This window comes from Scleropages formosus, chromosome 22, assembly GCF_900964775.1.
Source record: "Scleropages formosus chromosome 22, fSclFor1.1, whole genome shotgun sequence".
In the NCBI taxonomy this organism is placed as follows: domain Eukaryota; kingdom Metazoa; phylum Chordata; class Actinopteri; order Osteoglossiformes; family Osteoglossidae; genus Scleropages; species Scleropages formosus.
In genome coordinates, this window is record NC_041827.1 from 24466654 (window position 1) to 24491364 (window position 24711).

The window sequence follows — 24711 nt, forward strand, 5'->3', positions numbered from 1 at the left end:
CAAGTGTCGCAAATATCAATAAACGAAACACGCGCCCTTTTCTCTTTACCGACGACATTTTTCCAGCTGACAAACACAAAAGGCAGCTACAGTGCTTGTTTCATGGTTTTCTTTTTCATTGCTTGTGTTTGTATTTAAAATAAATGTATTTAAATATGAACAATTCGGCTTCATTATGCACAGTGATTGCTGTATGTTTCTCATTAAAATTCCAGCAAGACTAGCCTACAGTCTTCTCTAGTCTATTTCTGTATAACTGAAGTAATTGCTGACTTAACATTTCGGCTTTTCGACAGAAACAGATGCGAAACTAAAACAGACAGATGGCATGCTACAGCCAATTTCCACCCGCATCATTTCAAGTCTTAAGTGCTAGTTATTTACAACATCTGATTGTTAGGATACTAGTAGTATAGTGTATGAAATCGACGTCGCTAGTGGAGTTTTTAAGGTAACCGTATTCCTGTCACTGAATGATTTTTAATGTCTTTGCTCTGTAAGAAAAGGGGGGAGGGGGGAGAGCTGGTAGTAGTGCTACTACCTTCTTTGGATTTGAAGGCTTCCCATTTCAATTTTACCTGTTTCAACCCTAGCCTAGCAGGACAATAATTCTGAAGATACTGAGCTATAAATGGGTAAATTAGAGAGCTTAACAATAAATCGCTTCAGAGAAAAGAGTAAGTTAAATAAATAAATATAAAATTATGCTTATTTTTATAACTGTTCAAAAGCAGGAATTAGAATGTATAACTCGGTAAACCTCACGGTAACGCAGCGATTGCTGAGCACACGCGGCAGGCTGAGTGGAAGTGGGCGTGGTCCAGGGCGTGGCGTGCCGGACGTGCGCTTGACGTCACTGCTGAACGGGTTGTTTTGGAGGAAGTAAGCGGACAGGGAGAAAGAAAGAAGGACTCAGCTGTGACAGACAATTGTGCGCTGGCAAATATATATATATATATATATATATAAAATATGTATATATAAACCGAAAGGCGTGACGACGCAAAATAAATCTCCCAGACCGAAGAAGCAGTTCGAGCACACAGAGAAACACATTTCATCTGTCTTGCTGGAAATTGAAATCATCTTCTTCTCGCTCTGTTTGTTTCCTCGCTCAGAACGAATATTGAGTCCGGCCCGGGGGGAGGAGGGAGTGAAACACAACAGCAAAACAGCGCACACACACACAGCTGCCGTGAACCGCTGGGACTGAGACGGGTAAGTGTATTTGCTGTCTGTGTTCAATTAATACCATCGTAAATTGAAGAAGGCAGCCGGTGGGGATGGAGTGGACTGAGGGGCTGCTCGCTAGCTAGTAGCTGCGCCGCAGCGCTGAACGCCCGCACGCCTGTCCTGTCCTGTCCTGTCCTGTGTGTCTGTCACTTCTGCCTGGCTCAGTCTAACCGACTCGACTGAGCCGTGGCGTGGGCTCTCACGTACTGAGGAGCAGCAGGCCGCGCGGTTCCCCCGAAGGCGGGAGGAAGAAGTGCGGAGAAAGCATTCATGGGCTTCCAGTTAGCGAGCGAGTCAATGATGAGCGCTCAGGCTCATCATCCGTGTCGGCGCCAGCCCAGGGCTCCTCGTTGCGACACACACACACACTGACACTGGGCTGGCCTGCCTGGGACAGGCGGAACAGGCCGCGCGCGGCTCAGTGCAGAAGACCCGACGCACACGCAGCTGGATCGATGACGCCGAGAGAGAGGCGATGATGAAACGTGGGAAATGAAGCACATGATGGTTCGTGCGCCGTGTGTCGTGTGTGAATCGGAGGTGGGGGAAGGAAGCAGGACTCAAGGAGGGAACAGTTTGTTGAAACGACTGGTGTTTTCAGCCCGCTGTCACAGAGCAGCTGCACGCGGTTGGCTTGTTCACAGAATAAACCTGTTTCGCGTGTTTTATTATTCCCCGTGTCTTTCGGGATTCACTCGCATTCCTAACAATAATAACATGACTCTCCTGCTGCTGTACGTAGATGATGATGATCCCCTCACTAGTGGGTAATTGTCCCCGAACAGAGCTGCATTTGTGTTCTATGGTAAATATAATAACATCACGTTGTCGATTATTTGTGCATTATCAATCACTTCAGACAGTTTTTCCTGCTCCTCCTCTGTATGGTGTAAGACCACATTACCAGCGCAGCGGCAGTGACTTATTGCTTGTAGACCGAATGGGTTTCAACTGTGAATTGAATGTGGTATTTCATTATTTCTATGACAGTGTGTGCTCTATATTGCGCTTCCAAAATAAAACGGATCTTGTGGTTTATGAAAACCTGAAGCAGGCTGAGTGTTGGAGAGAGCAAAGTTGGCCCATGTGATCCGACTTTCCTGAATGTCATGGGTTACAGATTAAACATGGTCACTGAAATGTAGAGGAAACTGCAGTGTGTTACAGTGTGACAGGCGGTGTGTGTGGAGGCTGTACACTGGGATTGACTGTGGGGGTGGGGTTGGGCAGTCCCAGGGGGCTCCAGTACATATGACTTTGTAATGCATAGCATTTCATTCACTTTATATTTTTCAATCAGCATAATCGGGATGCATGTTCAGTTTTTAAATGAATTTGTCATTGATGTGTGCTAATTTATTAAAATGTAGATGAGTAACTATAACACACTATGTGCCTCCATCTTTGCCCAGTTAGTGATGAAATGCACGAGAGGTCCAAAATCGAAACCACGAAGGTTTTTGTCCTGCCTCCAATGTGGTGGAATTATCTCCCTCTCCCACTGAGAGCTGCTGACTCTCTCTCAACATTCAAGAAGGGTCTCAAAACTCACCCTATGTACAGCTACTCGTGTAATATACAGTTTATATGGTGGTATGTGACAAATTGACTACTCAGTCAAGTGTCTGCATCCTGATCGCTTCTGTTTGTGTAATGCACTTTTTGTATTGTTCTTCAAGATGTATGTTGCTTTGGAGAAAAGCATTTGCTAATTGAATAAATGTAAATGAAAAGTAAAAGTTGCTTTTTTGCTCTCCAGCTCCAGTGCAGACAGTTACTGGAGTGACTGCAAAAAATTAAATTTCTTACCAGCAAACTTGATGATATGCCCACTGTATTCTTACTAACTTGTCCAACAGATATATTTGTCAATGAAATGTAATTACAGCAGAAATATAATAAGCAGATATTACACGTGAATGGTTCACTGAGTGCGAAAATGGTTCACCACTGTAATAAAGCAGTGAGGAGCAGTGCTTTATGAGACTGCTCTCCCAAGGCTTTGTGTTTTCAAATAAAAATTCCAAAAAGCTTTTTTTTTTAAACCCTGAAATGACTTGACTATTAATGTTATGGTTTTGATGAGAGGTCATAAAAAAAATCAACAATCACTTATTTAGAAAGGACACTGTATTTGATGGCAGTAAAAGGTAATTATTTTGACTCCGTCCTCTGAAAGTCTCTGGTGCGTGTCCTGGAGTCCTTGGCAAAGTGTGGCGCTGGTAGAGCCTGATCACACCCAAATTGTGAAGGAATCTGTGGTAGCTTCCTGGAGTAAGCCAGGGCAACCAAATTTAGAAACCAAAACAAACAACCACCTTTCCAAGACAGGCAAAATTCACACTATAACTATGTTGGCGATGGCACTAACATCTTGAAGCAGCAACTACCTGGAAATCCTCAATGTGGAACTTTGGGGAATCTGCTGATTCATCTTGTAGGTTCGGTGGTGTTCCGGTTTCCGCTTGATGTAGCTATTATTGGATATTAACGTCTGCTTGTTGCCCCGAGAAAGGATCAGCGGTGTACCTGGGAGAGGCAGAAAACATTTCAAACAAGAAACTGCTTAATACTGTTAAAATAAGGCTATGATTTTTATTACGCATTAAAAAACAGTGCAGTCGTTGTTGTTTGTGGAAGCTCTGATTTAAGTGTCAGAGGGCTGCTAGTGAGAAAGAGTTTGGAACATATTTCTTCTGTGTAATTTGGGTGGGGGGTGGAAGTTAAGTCTGGACAGGAAGTACTGTAGCCCCAGTGTGGACATGGTTTTTTTTTTTTTTTTTTTCCTTCTTCTTCTTTAAGTTCCTCAATATAGCATGTGATAAGAAGACTTTTACACCCCACTCCTTTTGTAATTGTTTAAAGTAGGATAAATACTTCATTGATCACCAGGGGGATTTTGTAGATGTTGGTTTGAGTCTTGGCATCAAAGAAATCTGTTGGTTGGTGGCTTGAAATTTTCATGAGCTGTTCAGTGTTAAATGGTTATTGTTCCTTATTGAAAGTCATTCTTTATCTTTGCTGTATTCTTTACATAATGCTCTGTGGCAACTTGCTGAATTGAGTGTTAGTCCAGGGATTGGCAGACATGTTGAGTAAGAAAAATGTGCAGAATTGAATTTTCTCTTTTTTTTCTCCCCTCTATCTTGTACGGGGCAGCACGGTGGCACAGCAAGTGGTGCTGCTGTCTCAGCGCCTGGGTGATGCATGAGAACGTGGGTTCGATCCCCGCTCAGTCTGTGTGGAGTTTGCGTGTTCTCCCCGTGTCTGCGTGGGTTTCCTCCCACACTCCAAAGATATGCTGTTCAGGTTCACCTATAGTGTGGGAGTGACAGAGAGTATGTGTTCCACTGATGAAGGGATGAGTGACCCACTGTAAGCAGTGTATCTAGTAGTGTAATTTACCATGGTAAATGAAGTGTCGGCTGATAACACTACATAGTTAGTATCCATTGGAAGTTGCTTTGGAGAAAAGCACCTGCTAAACAAATAAATATAAAGCAGAAAATGACACTGAAGACAAAATGTATGTTACTCTGCCTAAAACATGTCTATGAAATGTTCTGTAGCTCTGCTTGATTGTTCATGAGTTAAAAAAAAAAAAAAAAAAAAAAAAAGGCTACAAGCAACTTATTGGGAAAATTTGACATGTCATTGCATGTAAAGTTACTTGGACAAGGGAAATTCTGACAGCACTCATGCCAGGAGGCACTACTGATGATACATACTGTACTCACGTCAGACATTGTTCTGCATGTTTTGAGAAAATAATTAACCACTGCAAGGAAAAGGAATGCATTTGAGTAGTGTTACTGTTAATTTCAGAGTTACAGTTTCTATGGATCCTGATATTTTCAAAGCTTCTCAGATTTGAACCAGCTTTGGTAGTACTTATAAAGGACTGGGAGGATACAAAATGGCACTTAAAATCCCTTAGTTACGCCTCTTAACCCCACCATTTTAACACTTATCTACATGTGGTGTCATTTAATTTTAGAGTAAGATCTAAAGCCATATTACATCACTCTGGAGCAAGTGAAATGGTTTGTTTTTCTATTTAAAACTTGACTTCATAGTGAAAAAACAGTGGTTGTCCACTGAGTGGGGTTTCCCTGATGCTGTCACAGCAGACTCTTGGGCTAATTCAATCAGATTAGGCAAAGTAGCCAGTTTGCATATATGAGAAAAAAATGAAAATAAACAAACACTTTTTGACAAAGTTAAGTTTAGCAGTTCTACAGTCTCTCAAAAATGCCTAGAGACTACATTCAGCATGATTGTTGGTTCATCATGTGTTGTGATGGATGGTGCTCCCATGGTTTTTATATAAAAGAGCAGTTTTCCTGACTTTTTCCAGATATTTGATATTTTAAATACAACTTTTCAATAATTGCTTTTATGTTTTTGAATTTTTTTTCTTTCATTTGAACATGTGCCTACGGCAGATATAATGGGATGATTGTTGTCAAACCTTGTTAACAGATCTCTGTGGAACAATGGAAATTTTGACAGTGTTACCGGTGTTCCTTATCAGTATGAAGATTTGCTCCGGCATTCAAATTCCCTGGAAAGGATGTATTAATCTCTTGGCTATGAAAAGAATCAGCAGTGATGAAAGTAAAAATGAATGTTGCTGGAAAGCTTTCACATTCTTATTTTGAGCAGCCCAGGGGTGGCTCACATGGAGTGTCAGATGGTGTCTTCATATTAGAACTGTACTGTCATCTCTTGGATGTCTGTCCTAAACCACAGTTCTCTGTGATTGTGTCCAAGACAAATTCTCGACACTTGTTTTGCGCCCTCTTAGTGCTCCTCTGCTACACCTGTTTCTTGCTTGCTTGCCAGTGTTCAACAATGTTGGAAAGACAAAATTGTTAAATGAAAGTTCTGTTTCTGCATTAGGGAAGATTGTGAAATATTTTTGTTGCTGCTTCCAACTTGTGGCCTGGGACATGCGGTTAAAAAAATATGTTGACCAGCTCTACCTCCTGGTGGCAGCTGGCCAGCTCTTAATCGAGGATACGGTGCTGTAAACATGCCCCACCGCTGCAGTAGACTAGATTACTGGTATTCTTTGTTTACTGGCTGTCTGGCTGAGCACACGAGTGAAAGTGGCAGTGCTGGTGTGGTACAGAGGGCACACCTTCTGATTATAACTGTCCGAATGATGTTCTTGACAGGACTGTTGCCATGTTTGTTTTTTTTTTTTTTTTTTTTTGTCCTTTGTGTGCCCTGCATCTGCCTGTGTGTTTTAAAAGGGTGAGTGTGTCGTGTGTGAATGTGTTCCTCGTGACTGAGGGCTAGCAGCTGAGAACACATGACTGGTGTAAGGCTGAGCAACAAAGTACAGAGAGCAGAATTCACACTCATTGCTGCATAGCCTGTGGCACACAGCAACAGAGCAGCATCAGCAGCAAATGTGTTGCACAGCTGGCCGTGCATGTGTGTACACATAGTCCAGTGTGCAGGTCTCCCTCGACATATAAAAGTAATCTCTTCCAGCAAACACTATATTGAATTTTTGAATACTGATTCCTGCTATGCATCTATCTATACATATGCATCAGAAGCCCCAAAAATATTTCTCCAAATGTCACTAAAACACTGCAAAACACCTATATAATACAACAGCGTGGCTTTACAGTGCTTTTAGTGGGATTGGGACATGGAAGTGTAAGAACACAAGCTTGATCTTGGTGCAGCAGTGTGACACTGTTGTACTCACAAAGCGCACTTACATGCGCATTTACATGTACATTTATCCATTTTTTTTACATTCCCCCCCCCCCCCCCAATTTAGCAAACGGTTTTTTCCAAAGTGACATGCATCTAAGAAAACAACACTGAATTGCATTACGCCTGTTACTTTTGCTGTCTTGCTTGCAGACCGTGGTCAGAAAACCTAGAGCAGTTTTTTTTTGTCTCACTGACTTTTTGGTTGCGGAGAGCATCCAAAATCTGCATATATACTGTATCTGAAAACCACCAGCTGAAATTGTTTATAATGGTGAAAGTGTAGCTAAATGAATAAATGTAATATTGGGTCAGTAATTTCATTATTTGAGCTTTGGGGAATGTTTTTCCAGTGTTTAAGTATCCATCATGCAGTATTTTTATTGGTTGGTTTTATTGAATACATTGTACTATATATTTTTGGAGTATGCATGACAGATTTTATGGGCCTATTTCTTGAATACAAGACTGCCAAGATTTTAATAGAGCAGAAATGATGAATAGAGAGACTTTACCTGTCATGTTGGACAGTCTGCGTTACCCGACACTTATGGTGTCTTAGCCCATTCTGTTCCACTACAGAAAAACCTCGCTAATAATAATATCTCTGCTGTCTTCCCAGTCATTCCAATAAAGGGCAGCTGCTGCTGTTTTTTGTTCACCGCACGGTTTTTGTTACCTTCACACTTGAAGGCGATTTGCTAGTGTAGTGGTTAGAGCTCCCGGATCTGAAGGTGACTGGTTTGAATCTCACCTACTGCTCCAATACCCCTGAACAACGTACTTTCTATAAATTGCTCTCACACAAATATCCAGCTGTGTAAATGAGTAAATAGTTCACTGTAGCTTAATATTGTAACGACCCACATTACCAGGAGTTTGAGTGGAAAATGGGTTTATTGTAAATGGTTGTATTGTGGGGAAAAATGGAATTAAGTGTTCACCAACTGGAGGGACTTGTGCGGAATATAGGGGATTGACTGTTTGTCAGGGGGAAAAAAAAGTCAGAGGGGCGCTAAGCAGGCTGGGAGGGCTGTCTTGACGTGCAGGTCCTGGTGGAAAAGTGGTCCTCGGACCGAGAGCATTATTTCCTTGTGTGCTGGTGTTCCAATAAATGTTCGTAATGAACGTTGTCCGTATGTCCTCCTTCGCCACATCTGAACCCAGAGTGCAGCACTCTACAATATCATAAGCTGTTTTGGATAAAAGCATCAGTGAAAGGAAGAAATGTAAATAATACAGCCAATATGGCCGACAGACACTCCGCTTCCCATAATACAACACTGTCACATTCTTACGACACCAACAGATAGACATTTGGATGGAGACACATGAAAAATTTCTTGGTTCTCAAACACTTCATGAGTTAAGTAATATGCCTATTTTTAAGCAGTGTGTTTTCAAAACGAGTTTTTTGTTTTGTAATCGACAATTGGGTGTGGAAAACCAAGAGCCGTTATGCCAAAATTTTGGTTACAGAGAGTTTGTCAATGGGCGGACGCCTTTATTCAGTCTTCCCTCGGGAGATGTTCTTGCTGAGTGTCTTTGGGAGAAGCAAGAATCTGCATCTCATTATTGCTTGAGTTCCCAGGGTGCTTTCTGCATCCACAAGCATAGCCACATTGTTTTGTTAGTTCATCCTATCTTATTTACAAGACTGGAATTATAATTCCCCCCCCCCCCCCCCCCCACCATTGATTAACAAAATGTAAAAAATCCTTCTTGGTCTGTTGGTCAAAAGGAGCCAGCTACTGTTTTATTTAATGGAACCCACGGAAATTTGACAAAGTAATAGATGCGTTCGTTTGACATCCCAATTACGGACTTATCGTGCACTAAGGAGAGCTGGAAGGCGCAGTTTATTCATGAAATACTATTGAATAAACAAACCAATGTAAAACACTGAATCTGTCACCTTTTGTTAAGTTTATTAAGTTCTAAGCCTTTGGTACATGCATATGGTAATTTGATTAATGTGCTGTTTGAAGCATTAGTTTCAGCCTTGTGCAGAAGTAATTGAGAATCCATCTTGACATGGTAGTTAGTCTCTTATGATGTTTTTGAAACACAGAGACATGTACCAAAGGATCCAGGAACTTTCACTCAATTTGGATATGTTTGCAGTTTTTTTTTTTTTTCTCCTTTTCACAGCTGAGACAAAATGACATCCAGAAAGAAAGTGTTACTCAAAGTCATCATTCTAGGTGATTCAGGGTAAGTACCAACTTAATTCCTTTCTGTCTTGTCTTTTTTGCCCTTCTTTTGCAACACATTTCTTTATAACTTTGTATACTATTATTTTCCAGATGAGCTTTCAGTGAACCTGCTTTATTCAGTCCAAACCTTGTTTAACTAAGCACAATAGAGATGGACTCCATAAACTTTTTCAATTATGTGAAGCTGAATTTTTGTTGGTTCAGTTAAGTTAAATGTTTAATCCATTTACTCAGTCCAGAAGTGTAATCAAAGCAGAATAAACAGGCACTGGGCACCATCCAAGACAGTTACTTGATTTTTGGAAAGGCTTTAGAGCATTATATGTATCCACTGATTCTTATGTCTTTATTTAAACTTTGACCACTGATTTAAATTTTTTTCTGCTGATCAGTTTGCGGGGGCGTGGTAGCGCAATGGGTTGGACCGGGTCCTGCTCTCTGGTGGGTCTGGGGTTCGAGTCCCACTTGGGGTGCTTTGCGACGGACTGGCGTCCCGTCCTGGTTGTGTCCCCTCTCCCTCCAGCCTTACGCCCTGTGTTAGGCTCTGGCTCCCCGTGACCCTGTATTGGACAAGCGGTTCAGGCGTGCGTGCGTGCGTGCGTGCGTGTGTGTGGGGGGTCACTTTGCTGTTACATAATATTCCTTCAATAACACACATTTAGTTTGACACAGTTAAAGTGATGATGAATACTCTGACATGTTATGAATGTAAATGTACGTTATTGTGAATGCTTTTTATTTGCTGAGTAATGAAACAAATGGATGAAAAAAGGGTCAAAACATGCCAAAATACACATGGATCTACCTAGAGCAGAGCTAAAAGTAAATGTTCTTTTCCTGGGAGATTGTGCGAAGGATTCACATCACACAAGAGTAAATTTATTACATTAATTACAATTGGTGGCCTGTAAGATTCAGCTGAAATCTAAAATAGTAAAGCCACAAAATTATTGCTCAGTGACATATAGATGTGCGTTCCTCTTTATTCAGTTTGCACAAAGAATCGATATGAGATTTGTAAAACTAATAGCAACAAGCATGCTTATTTGCCAATCATAATTTTCCAGTTTTTGTGCTGAAGCAATGGGCCTTTGTTGCTGTGGTGTGTAGGAGTTACACAACAGTTGGGAATGTACTGAACTCTTGAGTACAAGTGTTTAAACTTCCTCCAAAATGATGTGTATGAAATGGTAAAATAAATATTTGAAAGCACGTTTTTGGATACTGTCAAAGACTTGGGTTATCCTTAAAGACATACTGTATGTGTGCATATTGCTTAACACATGGCATATATGAAATGCAGACAATATAGATTTCTAAATGTATTCCTTTTGTGTTTCACTGCATTGCAGCATTCTTCATGGTGGCAGAAGAATGTAGTATAATTTGCAGATGTTTTCTATAAGAATAAATATGAATTGTTATTTGGGAGGCAGGGAGAGGGAGGAAATCCATTGAAATGGTCCGGTCTTCAGTGGCCATGTTCCTTAGCAAACACTGAAAACCCTAAACACCAGATTAAAACACTATCTAGAGGAATATCTTCATATGAAATAGAAAATACTGGTGTCCCTTTGTCTTTTGTGGGGACAAATGTTGTACATGAAAGTGCCCCTGTAATCTGAAACAACCGTGTTCTCAAGTAAACAAGTCTGTGAACTAATGGGAGTGTTTCAGACACATCTTTTGTTTCTTCTTTCCTTTTGTTTTTTCAGTTGCATATTAATTTTGCACAGAAAAAGTTACAGTAATGTTCTTGAGGATTAGAGAAGCTGCAGCAGGTTAAAAATGGAGTCTTGTGACCATGAAGTTTCTTTCTCACCTGAAATCTTTGTTTTTTGGTTTTCCTTCTAGAGTTGGGAAGACTTCTCTGATGAACCAGTATGTGAATAAGAAATTTAGTAACCAGTACAAAGCCACAATAGGTGCTGACTTTCTGACGAAAGAGGTGATGGTGGATGACAGACTTGTTACAATGCAGGTATGGCAATGGGGTGCTTTGCTATGGTACCAATTAGCGGTGTTTTATCAAGCACTCAAGTTTTCCTTCTTTTACTTCTACTTACATTTAAATTTATTCATTTAGCAGACACTTTTCTCCAAAGTGACGTACATCTCATAGAAAATACAACATGTGCAGAAAGAGAGACTTAGATGCAGACATGTGGTTCTAAAGCACAGTTAGTTTGTTACTTTCCACAACATGAACCAAGGTACATCGCACAAGTAGCTGCATAAAGGTTTATCTGAATATCAGCAATTCCTAATCACATTTCTGTTTTTTTAATTAAATATTTAGATTACACTAGTAGATGCGTGAGAGTTTGTTATTCAGCAGTTATAATCTCAAAGTTATAGATCATGAACATTTACACATCACATGAACTTAAGAGATCATGGGAGAAGTAAAGAGGTACTTCATTTTCTTTTTCTTGATCTCACTTTTTGAGTTCATTATAGTCAGTGAGCTAAGTATTGTCCTTTTCAACAAAGCTATTTTAAATGATCCTGGATCTATGAATTGCAGTAATGAAGCATGTTTGTCTTCATGGTTCAGATCTGGGACACGGCAGGGCAGGAGCGCTTCCAGTCACTGGGAGTGGCCTTTTACCGTGGAGCAGACTGCTGTGTATTAGTGTTTGATGTGACTGCACCTAACACCTTCAAGACCCTAGACAGCTGGAGAGATGAGTTTCTGATCCAGGCCAGCCCTCGTGATCCAGAGAACTTCCCATTTGTGGTGTTAGGCAACAAAATTGACCTGGAGAACAGGCAGGTGTGTACATGTGTACAAACCACCTGTAGACATGCAGTTTTTACATTTATCAATTTACCATGTGCTTTTCTCCGAAGCATCATACAGTATATCACATTAGAAATGGGCTATTTGAAACTTGACACAGAAGGCTGTTGGCATTTATGGAATTGCTGCATCATTTACTGTTTGTATGTAATGAACAGAATGTAGTGTGACTCTGTAAAACTCTGTTTTAGTTTGGTTGCTTCCTCCTTGCTTCTTAATACAAATTTGTTTAACAAAACATGTTCAACAGCTTGTTTCATGGTGGTGTACTGAAGAACACACAATCAGCTGAATGCATTAAAGCAGACAGTCAATTGAACAAAGGCCGTGTATATGTTTTACAGGTAACGACAAAGCGAGCACAGGCCTGGTGTCAGAGTAAGAGCAATATCCCCTACTTTGAAACCAGTGCCAAGGAAGCTATCAATGTAGAGCAGGCCTTCCAGACCATCGCACGCAATGCACTGAAGCAGGTAAGAGGTTGGATTTTTGCTTTAAAGAGTGTGATTATTGTAATTATATTTTGAGGCTGAACTGTTTTCAATTTCATTTCTAACAAAATTCTTTCAAATAAAATGTGACTTGCATGGAATCAAACAGAACATTCTGCAGCTGAAACAATGTTTTTGTAAATAAACCACAATCACTGATAGACACACTGACTCAGTCAGTAAGAAATATGAAGTCTTTGGCAGCGCAACTCACTGATGTTATCGTACAGCAGACCAAGCAGTCGTCCTTAGATATCACAACCAAATGCTGAGGTTCAAAAAAAAATATATAGTAAGAATAATGGGATGGCCATCGTAACTCTGAGATGATGTGAGTCACATATGTCATAAGTCAATGACTACATGTACTTATTGCATATATATATATATATATATATAATTAGTGTGTGTGTGTGTGTGTGTGTGTGTATGTATGTATGTCTTGTGACAGAGGCTGTTAGTAGATGGCGGTGCAAGGTGGTGGTAAACTATGACTGACTGTTATCAAAGAAATGGAAATCTGTGAGACGCTAAATCATCATAATTTGCTGCCTTCAAAATTTCCTGTTTCCCCCCCACCTTAACCCCATGTCCTTCTGTTTGTCTGTTTTAACACCTGTTTTTTTTCTACTTCTCTGATTAAATCCCTACATCATGTTTACATGTCCTTTTTGTAATGTTTGCATACCTCTTGCTTTCTCATACTCAATTCATCAGGAGACGGAGGTTGAGTTGTACAACGAATTCCCAGAGCCGATAAAACTGGACAGAAATGAGCGAGCCAAGCCATCAGCAGAGACCTGCAGCTGCTGAAGGCCGTGCAGCCTCTGGAACCCCCTCTACTGTGGTTTCTGGCCTTCTGCAGCTCCGCCACCTTTTTCCCCAACTCTCCATCCATGTGTCCAAACACCACTCGTTTACAAAAGTAGCTAACTGCCATAGTAAATGAGTCCACTTTCCCCCTATAGAATGTAATAGATTTCACACCCACATTCACATAAGAGTGCAAGTGCACACACACACACCGCACACAGTAAAAATCTCTATCAGCAAGCACTAATACAGATTCACACCCCAATTATGCTCATATCTCTAAAGTTCACCACTTCCCTGTTGTAATTCATCCAGTGACACATCCTACTTAAAGGGGGTTGGGGTTTTAATCATTGATTAGATACATTTTAACTGTTAATTCCTGATATTGACAGGTTGGAGATGACTGCAAAGGGGTAGTTATCATTTGTAAGATCATCCTAGGTTTCATATTGAGCCATACCAGTTCACATAATCTTTTTTTTTTTTTTTTTTGGTGAACAGAATATTGTTTGCACTTTTTTATTAATGTATTAAACTCCTTAATTTGGGAGCTACAACTGAACACAGTTGAACAGATAAACCTCTCTTTTTGCTCACCTGGAATAGTAAATTGCTCTCAGTCCTGCCTTCTGTTACCTTTTATGGGAGAAAAACCCTTGAAAACTGATGTTCCTCATTCTACTCCTGCACCCCTTCTCATTTGCTCTTTGCTCTGGGAAGTCTGAACTGTCCTCACAGTATATACCAAGGTGTCTTCACCTCCTCCGATTGCCATTCTGCAGGTAAACCTGGAATCGCAGGGAAAACATTGAACGTGGATCAGAACATGGAATGCAATGTAAAAAAAAAAAAAAAAAAATAGAAAAAAGGAGAGGTGTTCTGATGTCTTTAAAATATTAATACTACTTACCATTAGTACTGCTTTTACTAGTTCCATTTTGTTGTAGGCCTACTGTGTTTATTGGCAGCTGTATTGTTGCAAGACTCAATTCCATACCTCTAGATCTTGGTTTATTTGATTGCAACAGTTTCAGCAGTTTTTTTTTTTTTTTTTAATATCCATCTGTTTGTGCTGGTAGCTCAGGTTGGCAAACAATTGTTAATAAGTGCTTGATATTACTTTTAATCAACTGGATAATCTTTTACAATCTGTTCATGTGCTATTCTGATGATTAGAACTTAATTGCATCAAGGAAAAAGTACTTTAAACTGAAAAGTTAAAGTACTGAAAACTCATTAGGATCCATCACGGTATTAATAAGAGTGCACAGAGTGTTGTTTAAAAATAAATGTATCTGGGTTTCAGAGTAATAATGATAATAAAAGGTTCTTGAATACAATGTCTTGGTGCATTCTTTCTGATAGAATATATGGCCAGTTTTACATACTGTATGTACAATATCTAATTACATTTCACTCTCATATGTAGTGAAAAATTTCTAATTATATATGTGTGTATGTATGTATGTATGTGTGAAAATATATACACACACACCCTAAATTGCTCCAGTATAATTACCCAGCAGTGTTAAGGTGGTCCCTGATTTACAATGGTTCAACTTATGATTTTTTCAACTTTACAATAGTGAGCTGGCAATAGACAATCAGTAGAAACCATACTTTGAATTTTGTTTTGTTTTTTTTTTTTTTCCCCGCCCAGGCAAGTGATACGTGGCGCGAGACTCTCGCGATGCTAGGCAACGACAGCGATCCGCGTTTCCCATTCTGTCACGCAGAGGTGTGTATTAGGTGTATTGAATGTATTAAATGCATTTTCGACTTATGATGGGTTTTGGGAACGTAACCCCATCGTAAATCGGGCACTATCTGTAAATGGGTAAATAATTTGAAGCTTGTGATAATTTAAGTCGCTTTGGAGAAAAGCATCAGCTAAATGAGTAAATGTAATCTCTAGCATGCACTAGAATTGTTTGCAGCAGACTGTAACAGTGGGAAAGAAGGTCAGCACCTTCAGATCTGAGCTGATGGTTCTCTCCTAAGATAAGATACGTTGTTCCGTTTAGTTTCTTTATTTTAGTTCTATTTAGCAGCTGCCCCAGGTAGTGGAGTTTACACATCTTAGGGGTCTTTTCATGCATGACAATGGGAAAATCAAGATAAACCAACAGCTCGCTGGCGCAGCTGCAATTTTGCAGATGCTGTACAGAAGTGTGGTGGTTAAGCGATGCCTGAGTCATGGGACACAACTCATACTTTAGCATTTTGGCTGCATCCCAGTCCTCGCAATCATTTGTGGTCATAACCTTTAGGTACTGACCAAAAGAGCATAAGTGTAGGTACAAGTGGAAGAAATTAGCTTTGTCTGTAGGTTGGGGGCTCACTTCATAGACAGGCCCTCAGTGTGCAGTTTCTGCTCCTCAGATCAAGAGAAGCCAGTTCAGGTGGCTTGGGTATCTAGTTAGAAGGCTCCCAGAGTGCCTCCTTCAGGAGGTGATTGAACACCACACAAAGGAGGGCACAAGGCAGATCCAGGACATGTTAAACACATTATAATTGTTATCTGGGCTGGAAATGGCTGGGGACCCACCAGGAGAAGCTGGAGACATCCTGGAGAAAAGGAAGTATTAGGTGGCCTGTTCGGTCTGTTAAACCACCACAAACTGGACAAGAATAAGTGGTTTTAGAAATGGATGAATGGCAGTTTGCTCATGAAAAATGCATGAGGTAGTGTTTTTCGGCATCATCTTTGGATTAAAAAAAGATCTTACTCTTGTAATATTTTATAATATTACACAGACTCAAATCAGAATTACCTGATCTGATGGGACAGCTGGTAGTGTAGCAGTTAAAGCTGCTGCCTTTAGACCCAAAGGTGGCAGGCTTAAGCCTCTCCACTAGCTGTAGTACCCTTAAGCAAGGCACTTACACTAAAATTGCTCTAGCAAAAAATTACTCAATTGTATAAATGGATAAATAGTTGTGAGTTCCTTAACATTGTAAGTTGCTTTGGAGAAAAGTGTCAGTTAAAAGTAAATCTGGCTCTCATGCTTAATCTTTGGCTGCTATGTGTAGTCACTATCATGTCCTGTTTCAGCTGTCAGAAGTGTTGTGACATCCATCAATTTCAGCCTGTCATAAGACTGAGGGACATAATGAAAGAATCCTGATATTCAAATGACAGATATGAAGTTGCATTTCAATACAAAGTAATTACATGTTCTTTTTTCACAGGACCAGGAAGACACATGTAGAAAAAAGAATATATATACACACACACACACACACACACACACACACACTTTCTGAACCGCTTGTCCCATACGGGGTCGCAGGGAACCGGAGCCTAACCTGGCAACTTGGGGCATAGGGCTGGAGGGGGAGGGAACACACCCAGGACGGGACGCCAGTCCGTCGCAAGGCACCCCAAATGGGACTCGAACCCCAGGCCCACCAGAGAGCAGGACTCAGTCCAACCCACTGCACCACTGCACCCCCCAGAAAAAAGAATAATGGGCCCATAATAGAACCCTTTGAATATATATAACTAAGACTAACTTCTTGTGCTAAATGATCATGCAGAGCAACATGATGGTCTGTTGTTCAGATATCACTTAAGTCAAAACAAATCTCTCTTAGAGAAACCTAACAACTTTTCAGGAAGATGACTCAGTACAGGGGGGCGCGGTGGTGCAGTGGGTTGGACCATGGTCCTGCTCTCTGGTGGGTCTGGGGTTCGAGTCCCACTTGGGGTGCCTTGCGACGGACTGGCGTCCCGTCCTGGGTGTGTCCCCTCCCCCTCTGGCCTTACGCCCTGTGTTACCGGGCAGGCTCCGGTTCCCCGCGACCCCATGTGGGACAAGCGGTTCTGAAAATGTGTGTGTGTGTGTGTGTGTGAGAGAGATGCAGTACACTGACATCAGGATCAAAAGTGAACAGAAGTTAAAAAAAATCAAAAAACAGCAACATTACTGGTGTCCACCTTTAGACTCAGGTCATTTAATCTATAGTATGAGAGCAGGGAGGTATGGTGGCACAGTGGGTTGAACTGGGCCCTGCTCTCTGGTGGGTCTGGGGTTTGAGTCCCTGTTGGGGTGCCCTGTGGTGGACTGGTGTGGCGGACTGGCATCCCGTCCTGGGTGTGCCCCCTTCAGCTGTATGCTGTGTGTTGCCAGGTTAGGCTCTGGCTCCCTGCAACCCTGTATGGGACAAGTGGTTCAGGCAATGTGTGTGTGTGTGTAATTTGAGAGCAAGAAGAGGGGAAAAAGAAGTCATTCCATATATGCTTGCAGAAAGCAAGAGCAGAGTAGAAACTCCACAGCAGTGAAATGAAACCAAACCCATGTAAGAACCTTTGATCTAAGACAATGGTCTTAAAATGCTGGCTGTGTATATATTTACCTGTTAAAATGACACTTTTCTTCAAAGAAACGTTTGATTTATACAGCCAAGTCATTCTTGCTGGACCAGTTGAGTTGTAAGTACCTTGATCAAGAGTCCAGCACAGCAGGAGGTGGGATTCAAAGTCCTGTTGTTTGAGTGCAAGGCAGCAGCTCTATTCACTACTAATGCTGCAGGGGAGTCAGTGTAGAGACCAGAGCAGAGGACATGTGTCTGTATACAAAGGAACATTAAAAACTAGTCAAAATAAGGATTCTGTATAAGCTAAAGTTCTCACACAGTTACACAGAGCACTGGGATCACAGACATGATAAGGTTGGTTATACATAATTAATATAGTTCTTGTAATAATTTTAAGAAGTTGGGTAGTTTGTTTTCTCAGCAATACCATTTCTGGCAAGATATTCATTTGGTCGAATGAAAACCACTTCAGAAACTTAGTGAAAGAAAGGGATGTTGTAAGATTGCTGGGTACAATGGGGTCCATTTTTAGATTTGTGAAGAAGAGTGATTTAAAATCACCTGAAAAACTGAAGGTGCAGTATTCATTGGCAAGGACATCATCTATTGGAGAAGTTAATGAGAAGCAAATTTTATTACATTTGTTCATTCAGCAAAATATTTTCTCCAAAGAAATGCGCATGTGAAAAAAAATACAAAAGTGTATTACACCAAAAGATGGAGATATCTAAATGGAGACACGTTATTCTTAAAGTACAGTCAATTTGACTCATACTGAAGTATGAACCAGTATATTTTACACAATTATCAGCATGGCATATAGATTTAAAACAAAAATAATACTAGTGTATCAGGCACATATGAGATCAGAAGGCAAATGAGTGTGAAAGATGTGTTTTGAGACCCTTCTTGAATTTTGAGAGGGATTCAGCTGGTCTGAGTGAGAGAGGGAGGTCATTCCACCACACTGGTGGCAGAACTGAAAACATTTGGACTTTTGATTTTGTCCGTCTTGTGTGTGGCACGGCCAAGAGGGCAAAGGGGGAGGAGCATGGCGAGCGATTGGGTCCTATGTCAGTATTGTGGTGTTCTGATGTTTAATGGAGATTTTGTGTCTTAATGTGTCATGTTATGATTTAATAGTCTAATTAAATAATTTGGGGGGGGGGGGGGGGGTGGCGCTGCGGGTTTAGCCTGTGCCTGCACCTGCTCTCTCGTGGGTCTGGGGTTCAAGTCCTGCTAAGGGTGCTTTGCAACAGACTGGCATCCCATCCTGGGCGTGTCCCCTAGCCCTGTGCCCTGTGTTGCTGGGTTAGGCAACACAACCCTGCTTGTGACAAGCGGTTTCAGACTCTGTCTCTGTGTGAGAAAGTAATTTGGTATTGACCACAGGCACCAGTTGGCTGTCTCCTCCTAACAACCGATTACACCCAGCTATGCTAGAAACTTGCCGCACTTTACATTTATTCATGTAGCAGACGCTTTTGTCCAAAGCAACGTACATCTCAGCAAAAGTACAATTTATGCATTAAGTTTAAACATCGAAACACAATGGTATACATTACTTTCTTTAGCAGATGCTTTTCTCCAAAGCAATTTCCAATTAACACTATACAGTGTTAGCAGCCCACACACCACATTCACCAAGGTAACTTACACTGCTATATACACTACTTACAATGAGTTGCTCATTCATACATCAGTGAAACACACTCTCTCTGTCACTCATTCACACACTGTGGGTGACTTAGAATCACCAATCTACCTGAACAGTATGTCTTTAGACTGTGGGAGGAGACCCATGTACACACAGGGAGAACATGCAAACTCCACAGACTGAGAAGGAATCAAATTCATGTCCTCTCATTCCACCTAGATGCTGTGAAACAGCAGCACTACTTGCTGTGCCACCAATATCTTAAGAGCAAAAGACACATACAGGGTGGTGAACAAAATTATGGAAACCACAAGTGAAAAAGGAGTTTAAAATTTAAGTAACTAAATCACAATTACAAAGGCAACTACAAAGGGGAGTCATATTAGGTTGAATGCTAATTATCAGTATGTGCCTGCCATAAAAGAGTGTCGATACTTAGCATTTAGATATGTGAGTTTAAACAACATGAGGCAAGTAACAGAGTTCCAGCGAGGCTAAACAGCCAGTGAATGAACTGCAGATACATTTGTGTCAAAAACTGCAAATTTAACGTGTTAAACGGATCTGCCTCAAAAATAAATACAACATGTGCCAAACGTGGAATTTCTGCAGGGCATGGTGCCTAATAGATTTCTTTCATCCCAAAAAGAACTGGAGGCTTCTTGAAGAACAGTGAAATATCCCACTGCGCAAATTTCAGGATTTGCATGACAGTATGAGTATCCCAAGAAGGGCTGAAGCTGTTGTGAAGCCAAAGGGTGGTCCGAGTACTTGATATTAATATCTTGTGTTTCTGTTATTTTGTCCACTCCCTGTAACTTCAGGCTAACGCTTGGACCTGAGGGACCTGCTGAGATGTTCGTCGCTTTGGACAAAAGCATCTGCTAAATGAATAAATGTAAATGTAAATGAGGGAAAGAAAACTATAACTCACTCTAAAAAGACTTTGTGACCACAGGTGACACAAGGGGCAGTACGGAGGCACAGTCAGTAGCACCACTGTCTCATGGTGTCTGGGTGGTGCAAAAGGATGTGGGTTTGATCCCTGTTCACTCTGTGTGGAGTTTGCATGGGTTTTCTCCCATAGGTCAAAGACATGCTGTTCAGGTTGACTGGCGATTCTAAAATTACACGTAGTGTGTGAGTGACAAACAGGAAGTGTGTTTGCCTGGTGTATGGATGACTGACTTGTTGTAAGTAATGTATGTAGCACTGTAAGCCACCCTGGTTGGGAAAAGGTGTGGTCTGGTACTACCACATACTAGTGTTCAGGGGAAGTCACTTTGGAGAAGAGCAGCTGATAAATGAATACACGTAAATTACTGAGCTCATATGGTGTCACTCGCAATTAAACTTTTTAGCTGATTTTGGTTGAATTATTAGTGGACAGTTCAAAGCACAACCAGACTCTCTTGGTAATAATTTTCCATCCATACCATAGGGGTGTGCCTGTGCGATGCAACAATAGCGTCTAGTATCTACGCTTTACTTTTTTCAGTATTCTATTTATGCTAAACACGATCGGTATATTTTAGTTATCCAACAGTTGTCGCAGTCCTAAACCATAAATCTACGTTTCTATGTTTCGAAAGCGGGCTGCTGGGCCAGTTATTGCGTATTATGCACCAAAGGCATAACCGAGAGCAGAAAACAACCTCATATCACCATGCAACGTGCCGCCGCGCGAGGGCGTCCGTTGTGCTACTTGACACAAATTAAACTTTTAATAGCCAAACATCCCTTTAATGCTGAAAGGCAAATCGGGCCAAGGAAAATTACTTGGACCCCGCTTTATTAATAGAGGTGAAGCACGCGCAATTCTGTTGCTCGTTTTCGCAGATATCCCGCTCCGAAGGGAGTGCCCCCATCCTGGAGAGCCCTGCGATGCCGAGGCGAGCGCTCAACTTCGCCCCTTTTCCCAGGAGCTGCTCCGCAAAGCGCTCCTGTCCGCACGGCTTTGCGAACGGCTTAGCCGAGGCTTCCGGACTGGTACCTTTCTCAGCTTAAGAGCCCTACCGTGTTGGAGGAAACTGAGAGTAAATAAAGCAGAAAAAGCACAACCTCTCGCACGCCGTGGCTGCCCATGTTGTTGTTCCCAAACAGGTCCGCTTCTGTTATATTATATCGCCGCGCCTGAAGGCCGTAGTCGCGTTCATTTAAATCACAGCAAAGAAGCAACTGCCACAAAAAAAAAAAAAAAAAAAAAAAAAAGGAAACCTAAATATCAGCGTGACAGTAAACACGCTTCGGTCTTAAAAGCGCTCTTAACCATATGGCCGCTGCGCAGGAAGCCGCGCCCGTGTCCACCTCGGAGGAGAGCCGCTCGGGCAGCAAGAAGAAAGCTGCGGCGACCAGGAGGGCCAAGTCGGCGGCTGCTGGGACTGGCAGTTCCACCAAGAAGAAGAAAAACATCATCATCATCAAGAACAACAACAACAACAACAACAACAACAACAAAAAGAAGAAGAAGAAAAAGAAGAAGAACCAGCCCGGTAAATACAGCATGCTGGTGATTGACACCATCCGCAAACTGGGCGAGAGGAACGGCTCCTCTCTGGCCAAAATTTACAACGAAACCAAAAAGGTGTCGTGGTTCGACCAGCAGAATGGGCGCACGTACCTGCGCTACTCCATTAAGGCGCTGCTGCAGAACGACTCGCTCGTCCAGGTGAAAGGCACCGGGGCCAACGGCTCCTTCAAGCTGAACAAAAAGAAGTTCGAGAAGCCTGCAGAAAAAAAGATACAGTCGAAGTCCGCAAAAAGCGCGGCCACCGCCGCGGCCAAGAGAGCAAAGAAGCCCGCCGAGAAGAAAGTGAAGGCAAAAGTGAGTCCTAAACAAAAGACGCCGTCGAAGTCCCACGCCACTTCGAACAAGAAGACCGCCAAGCCTAAGAAGGTGGTCAAGAAGCCGAGTGCCAGCCCTCCCAAGAAGGTAAAGAAGTCTAAGAAGAGCAGCAAGAACACGGTACCGAAGATGGCAAAGAGCTCTCGAGCGGCGCGAGGGGCCAAGTGAGAGAGCGTGAGGTGGAGCGCGTGCACGCATCTGGAACGCGCTCCCATCCATCCAACCATCCATTCATCCATCCATCTACTTGTCTATCCTTATACTCTGTGTTTTACTGTAAGCAGCTTAGTGCTATTCGGTTTTACACTTGCTGAGCTTTGGCGACACATGAGAGTTTTAACAATAAAAATGAACCGTGGTAGGATGCTTTTCTGAATAAGTCTGATACGTGTGTGATAATTGTTGTATGCAACCTTTTTAGCTAGCTGGCAAACGTCGTTAGCCTCGTGTTTTTTCTGTTATATATTTTTTTTTCTTCAGATTGTGTCCACGTCTCTAACGTGCTCAGTTTAGACTACGACGGGTTGTTCTGATTTGACGTGTTCGGTTCACGCTCCCACATGTCTGACATGTGTATGTGTGTCAGTCCAAACGGGGGGGACCAAGAAATCGTGTATATTGTACATGTCATATATTTTTTGTGCTTTGCAACTGAGCTGAAATTGTTTTGCTTTTTTCCTTGAGAAAAAAGTTGTTAGCTTTTGTAAAGAGTTTTATTATTAGAAACGGAAAATGTAATCGCCTTGAAATATAGGAACAGCGTTTTTTTTTAACCTTATATTCCAGTGAAAGCAACTTATTAAAACTGACAGGAACTTTGTGGAATGTATTGCTGTTAGTGTCATGGTTTTGCACATACTTCTGTGTAATAAAGAGGTTAACCATTAAAGTTCTCAAAAATGTCATATCTATCTTCAGTCATTTTGCCGAGTGATCCATCCATAGCTTGTCTTGGGAGGTAAAAGGTGGGCTCTAGCGAGATGCCAGTTTATCACACACCAACTGCCAAGTAGGATCATCAGTAGAGTCAGGGTGAGACACTTGTCACTTCAAAGCTACAAGTGCTTAGTTGTACTGGTTACTCAGTTATGAAACACTGTGTAACTAATGTTGTTGTCATACTACAATACAACCAAATAGGCTATTCGTGTAACAGTTTAAACAATGATGACTGAAAAGAAAACTAATAATTAAAAAAAACCCTGAAATTAAATGTGGAGTCCTAACTGCTATTTTCTCAAGAACGTCTTAAGAAATTAAGCCTTCCACAAAGTTTAACTAGTCTCTGGCTTATTGGAGCATAATTCAAACCCTTTTTTAAAATTATTAAATAAGAGGGCTTAATATATTACTGCATGTGTCATCTCCCTTTGCACTTCTAATAACACAGAAAGGTTAAGTTGTCATAGTAATCATTCTACTGTATATTCCAGCTTTAAATTAAAATGTGTGCCAATAAAATGTATCTTATACCTTTGTATCAGTTTCCACTTGGTAGTATAGTTGTTAGTACTGCTGCCTTTGGACCCAAAGGTTACAGGTTTGAGGTTATTCCTTTTTAAAAAATCATGTGTTCTGTTTGAGTTGCTCTGGCTTCATTATACTGGTCCCTCTTTTGGTTTTTCTGGCTCTGTTCCTTTCTGTTGTTTGCAGTGGCATTACTGGGGGGGGTGTGGAGGGTGCGGACCGCACCGGATGACACTATCAGAGGTGGTGACACAAAAATGACTGCCTATAATTTTTTTTTTGCAGTGTTTCAGCAGAAATGTATATCCCTGTAGTTAGTTATAACAACAAAAAGATTTTTGGTAAGCCCTGTGGCATCCACAGGGAAGGTACACTGATCTTTGAGAGGTTTTGCTGAAACACGGCACTGGAACACTTTGAGTGCAAAGTAAGAGTCTATTAAGAAACAGCAGCTCACATCACATTTTTCTCTTCCTTTTTGCTCTCACCCAGGCTTCAACTAAGAACTGACCAATAGCGTTTAAGCAACATTTAACCTTACACCCTACAGGCTGGCTGGAACCTTTCTTTTACATAAATTCTAAATGATTTGCTCCTGCTGTAAAAACACCACAGGCACAGCTCCTCCCCTGTAACTTCCAATCGCTTACTAGTTCTTAAGAGAACATTTCTTAACAATCATTAACAACACTACAACCAACACAAACATTTGGTGCTTACTTATAACCAACACAGACTTTTTTTTTTTTTTATAAAGTCAACCCTTTGGGAGCACGCCTGCTATGGACAGGATGAGCTTTCACAGGAACACTTCCAATTGCTGATGCTGATGGCGGTGGCACTGCTTCAGGTGCCGGCTCTGCCTCTGATTCAGTCTCAGCTCTTTCTGATATGACAATTTCATTGTCCCTTTCAATGTCCATGTCAGTGTCACCATAGTCCCAGTTTCTTCTCTTGTAAGAAATATGACCTTGTTCAACAGCACCACTGTTATACATGGATTTAATACTCAACATCTGATTCGCGTGTCTCTTTACACAGTTTTCATTCACACCAACCATGTAAGTTACTAGACCCAGCACTTTGAAAATGATACCATTCAACCATTCCCCCTGCCCCCCCCCCCCGGT

The 24711-nt window shown here is 41.5% G+C and overlaps 2 protein-coding genes across 3 annotated transcripts; both read left to right on the plus strand.

The window, feature by feature from the left end:
- The first annotated feature begins 85 nt into the window (after positions 1 to 85).
- LOC108923401 (ras-related protein rab7) lies at positions 86 to 13787 on the plus strand. Of its 2 annotated transcripts, none has more exons than XM_018734101.2 (7): positions 86 to 451; positions 1119 to 1218; positions 9118 to 9180; positions 11037 to 11163; positions 11740 to 11958; positions 12330 to 12458; positions 13194 to 13787. In XM_018734101.2, the coding sequence occupies exons 3-7, from the start codon at positions 9128 to 9130 to the stop codon at positions 13287 to 13289; spliced, it is 624 nt and encodes a 207-aa protein (XP_018589617.1). In that variant the 5' UTR covers positions 86 to 451; positions 1119 to 1218; positions 9118 to 9127; the 3' UTR covers positions 13290 to 13787. The 2 variants fall into 2 exon arrangements, with proteins under 2 accessions (XP_018589617.1, XP_018589616.1); XM_018734100.2 differs by lacking the exon at positions 86 to 451 and adding an exon at positions 834 to 931.
- A 5620-nt stretch (positions 13788 to 19407) lies between these two features.
- Positions 19408 to 23014, plus strand: LOC108923334 (histone H1x-like). The gene has a single exon (XM_018734011.2). The coding sequence runs from the start codon at positions 21542 to 21544 to the stop codon at positions 22280 to 22282; it is 741 nt and encodes a 246-aa protein (XP_018589527.1). The 5' UTR covers positions 19408 to 21541; the 3' UTR covers positions 22283 to 23014.
- The last annotated feature ends 1697 nt before the right edge of the window (positions 23015 to 24711 follow it).

Bases quoted from the DNA above. Each gene is read 5' to 3' on its own strand.
- LOC108923334 (XM_018734011.2), top strand. From the start codon at position 21,542: ATGGCCGCTGCGCAGGAAGCCGCGCCCGTGTCCACCTCGGAGGAGAGC.
- LOC108923401 (XM_018734101.2), top strand. From the start codon at position 9,128: ATGACATCCAGAAAGAAAGTGTTACTCAAAGTCATCATTCTAGGTGAT. The intron at 11,959-12,329 runs GTGTGTACATGT...TATGTTTTACAG, and splicing joins TTGACCTGGAGAACAGGCAG to GTAACGACAAAGCGAGCACA. The intron at 12,459-13,193 runs GTAAGAGGTTGG...TCAATTCATCAG, and splicing joins CACGCAATGCACTGAAGCAG to GAGACGGAGGTTGAGTTGTA.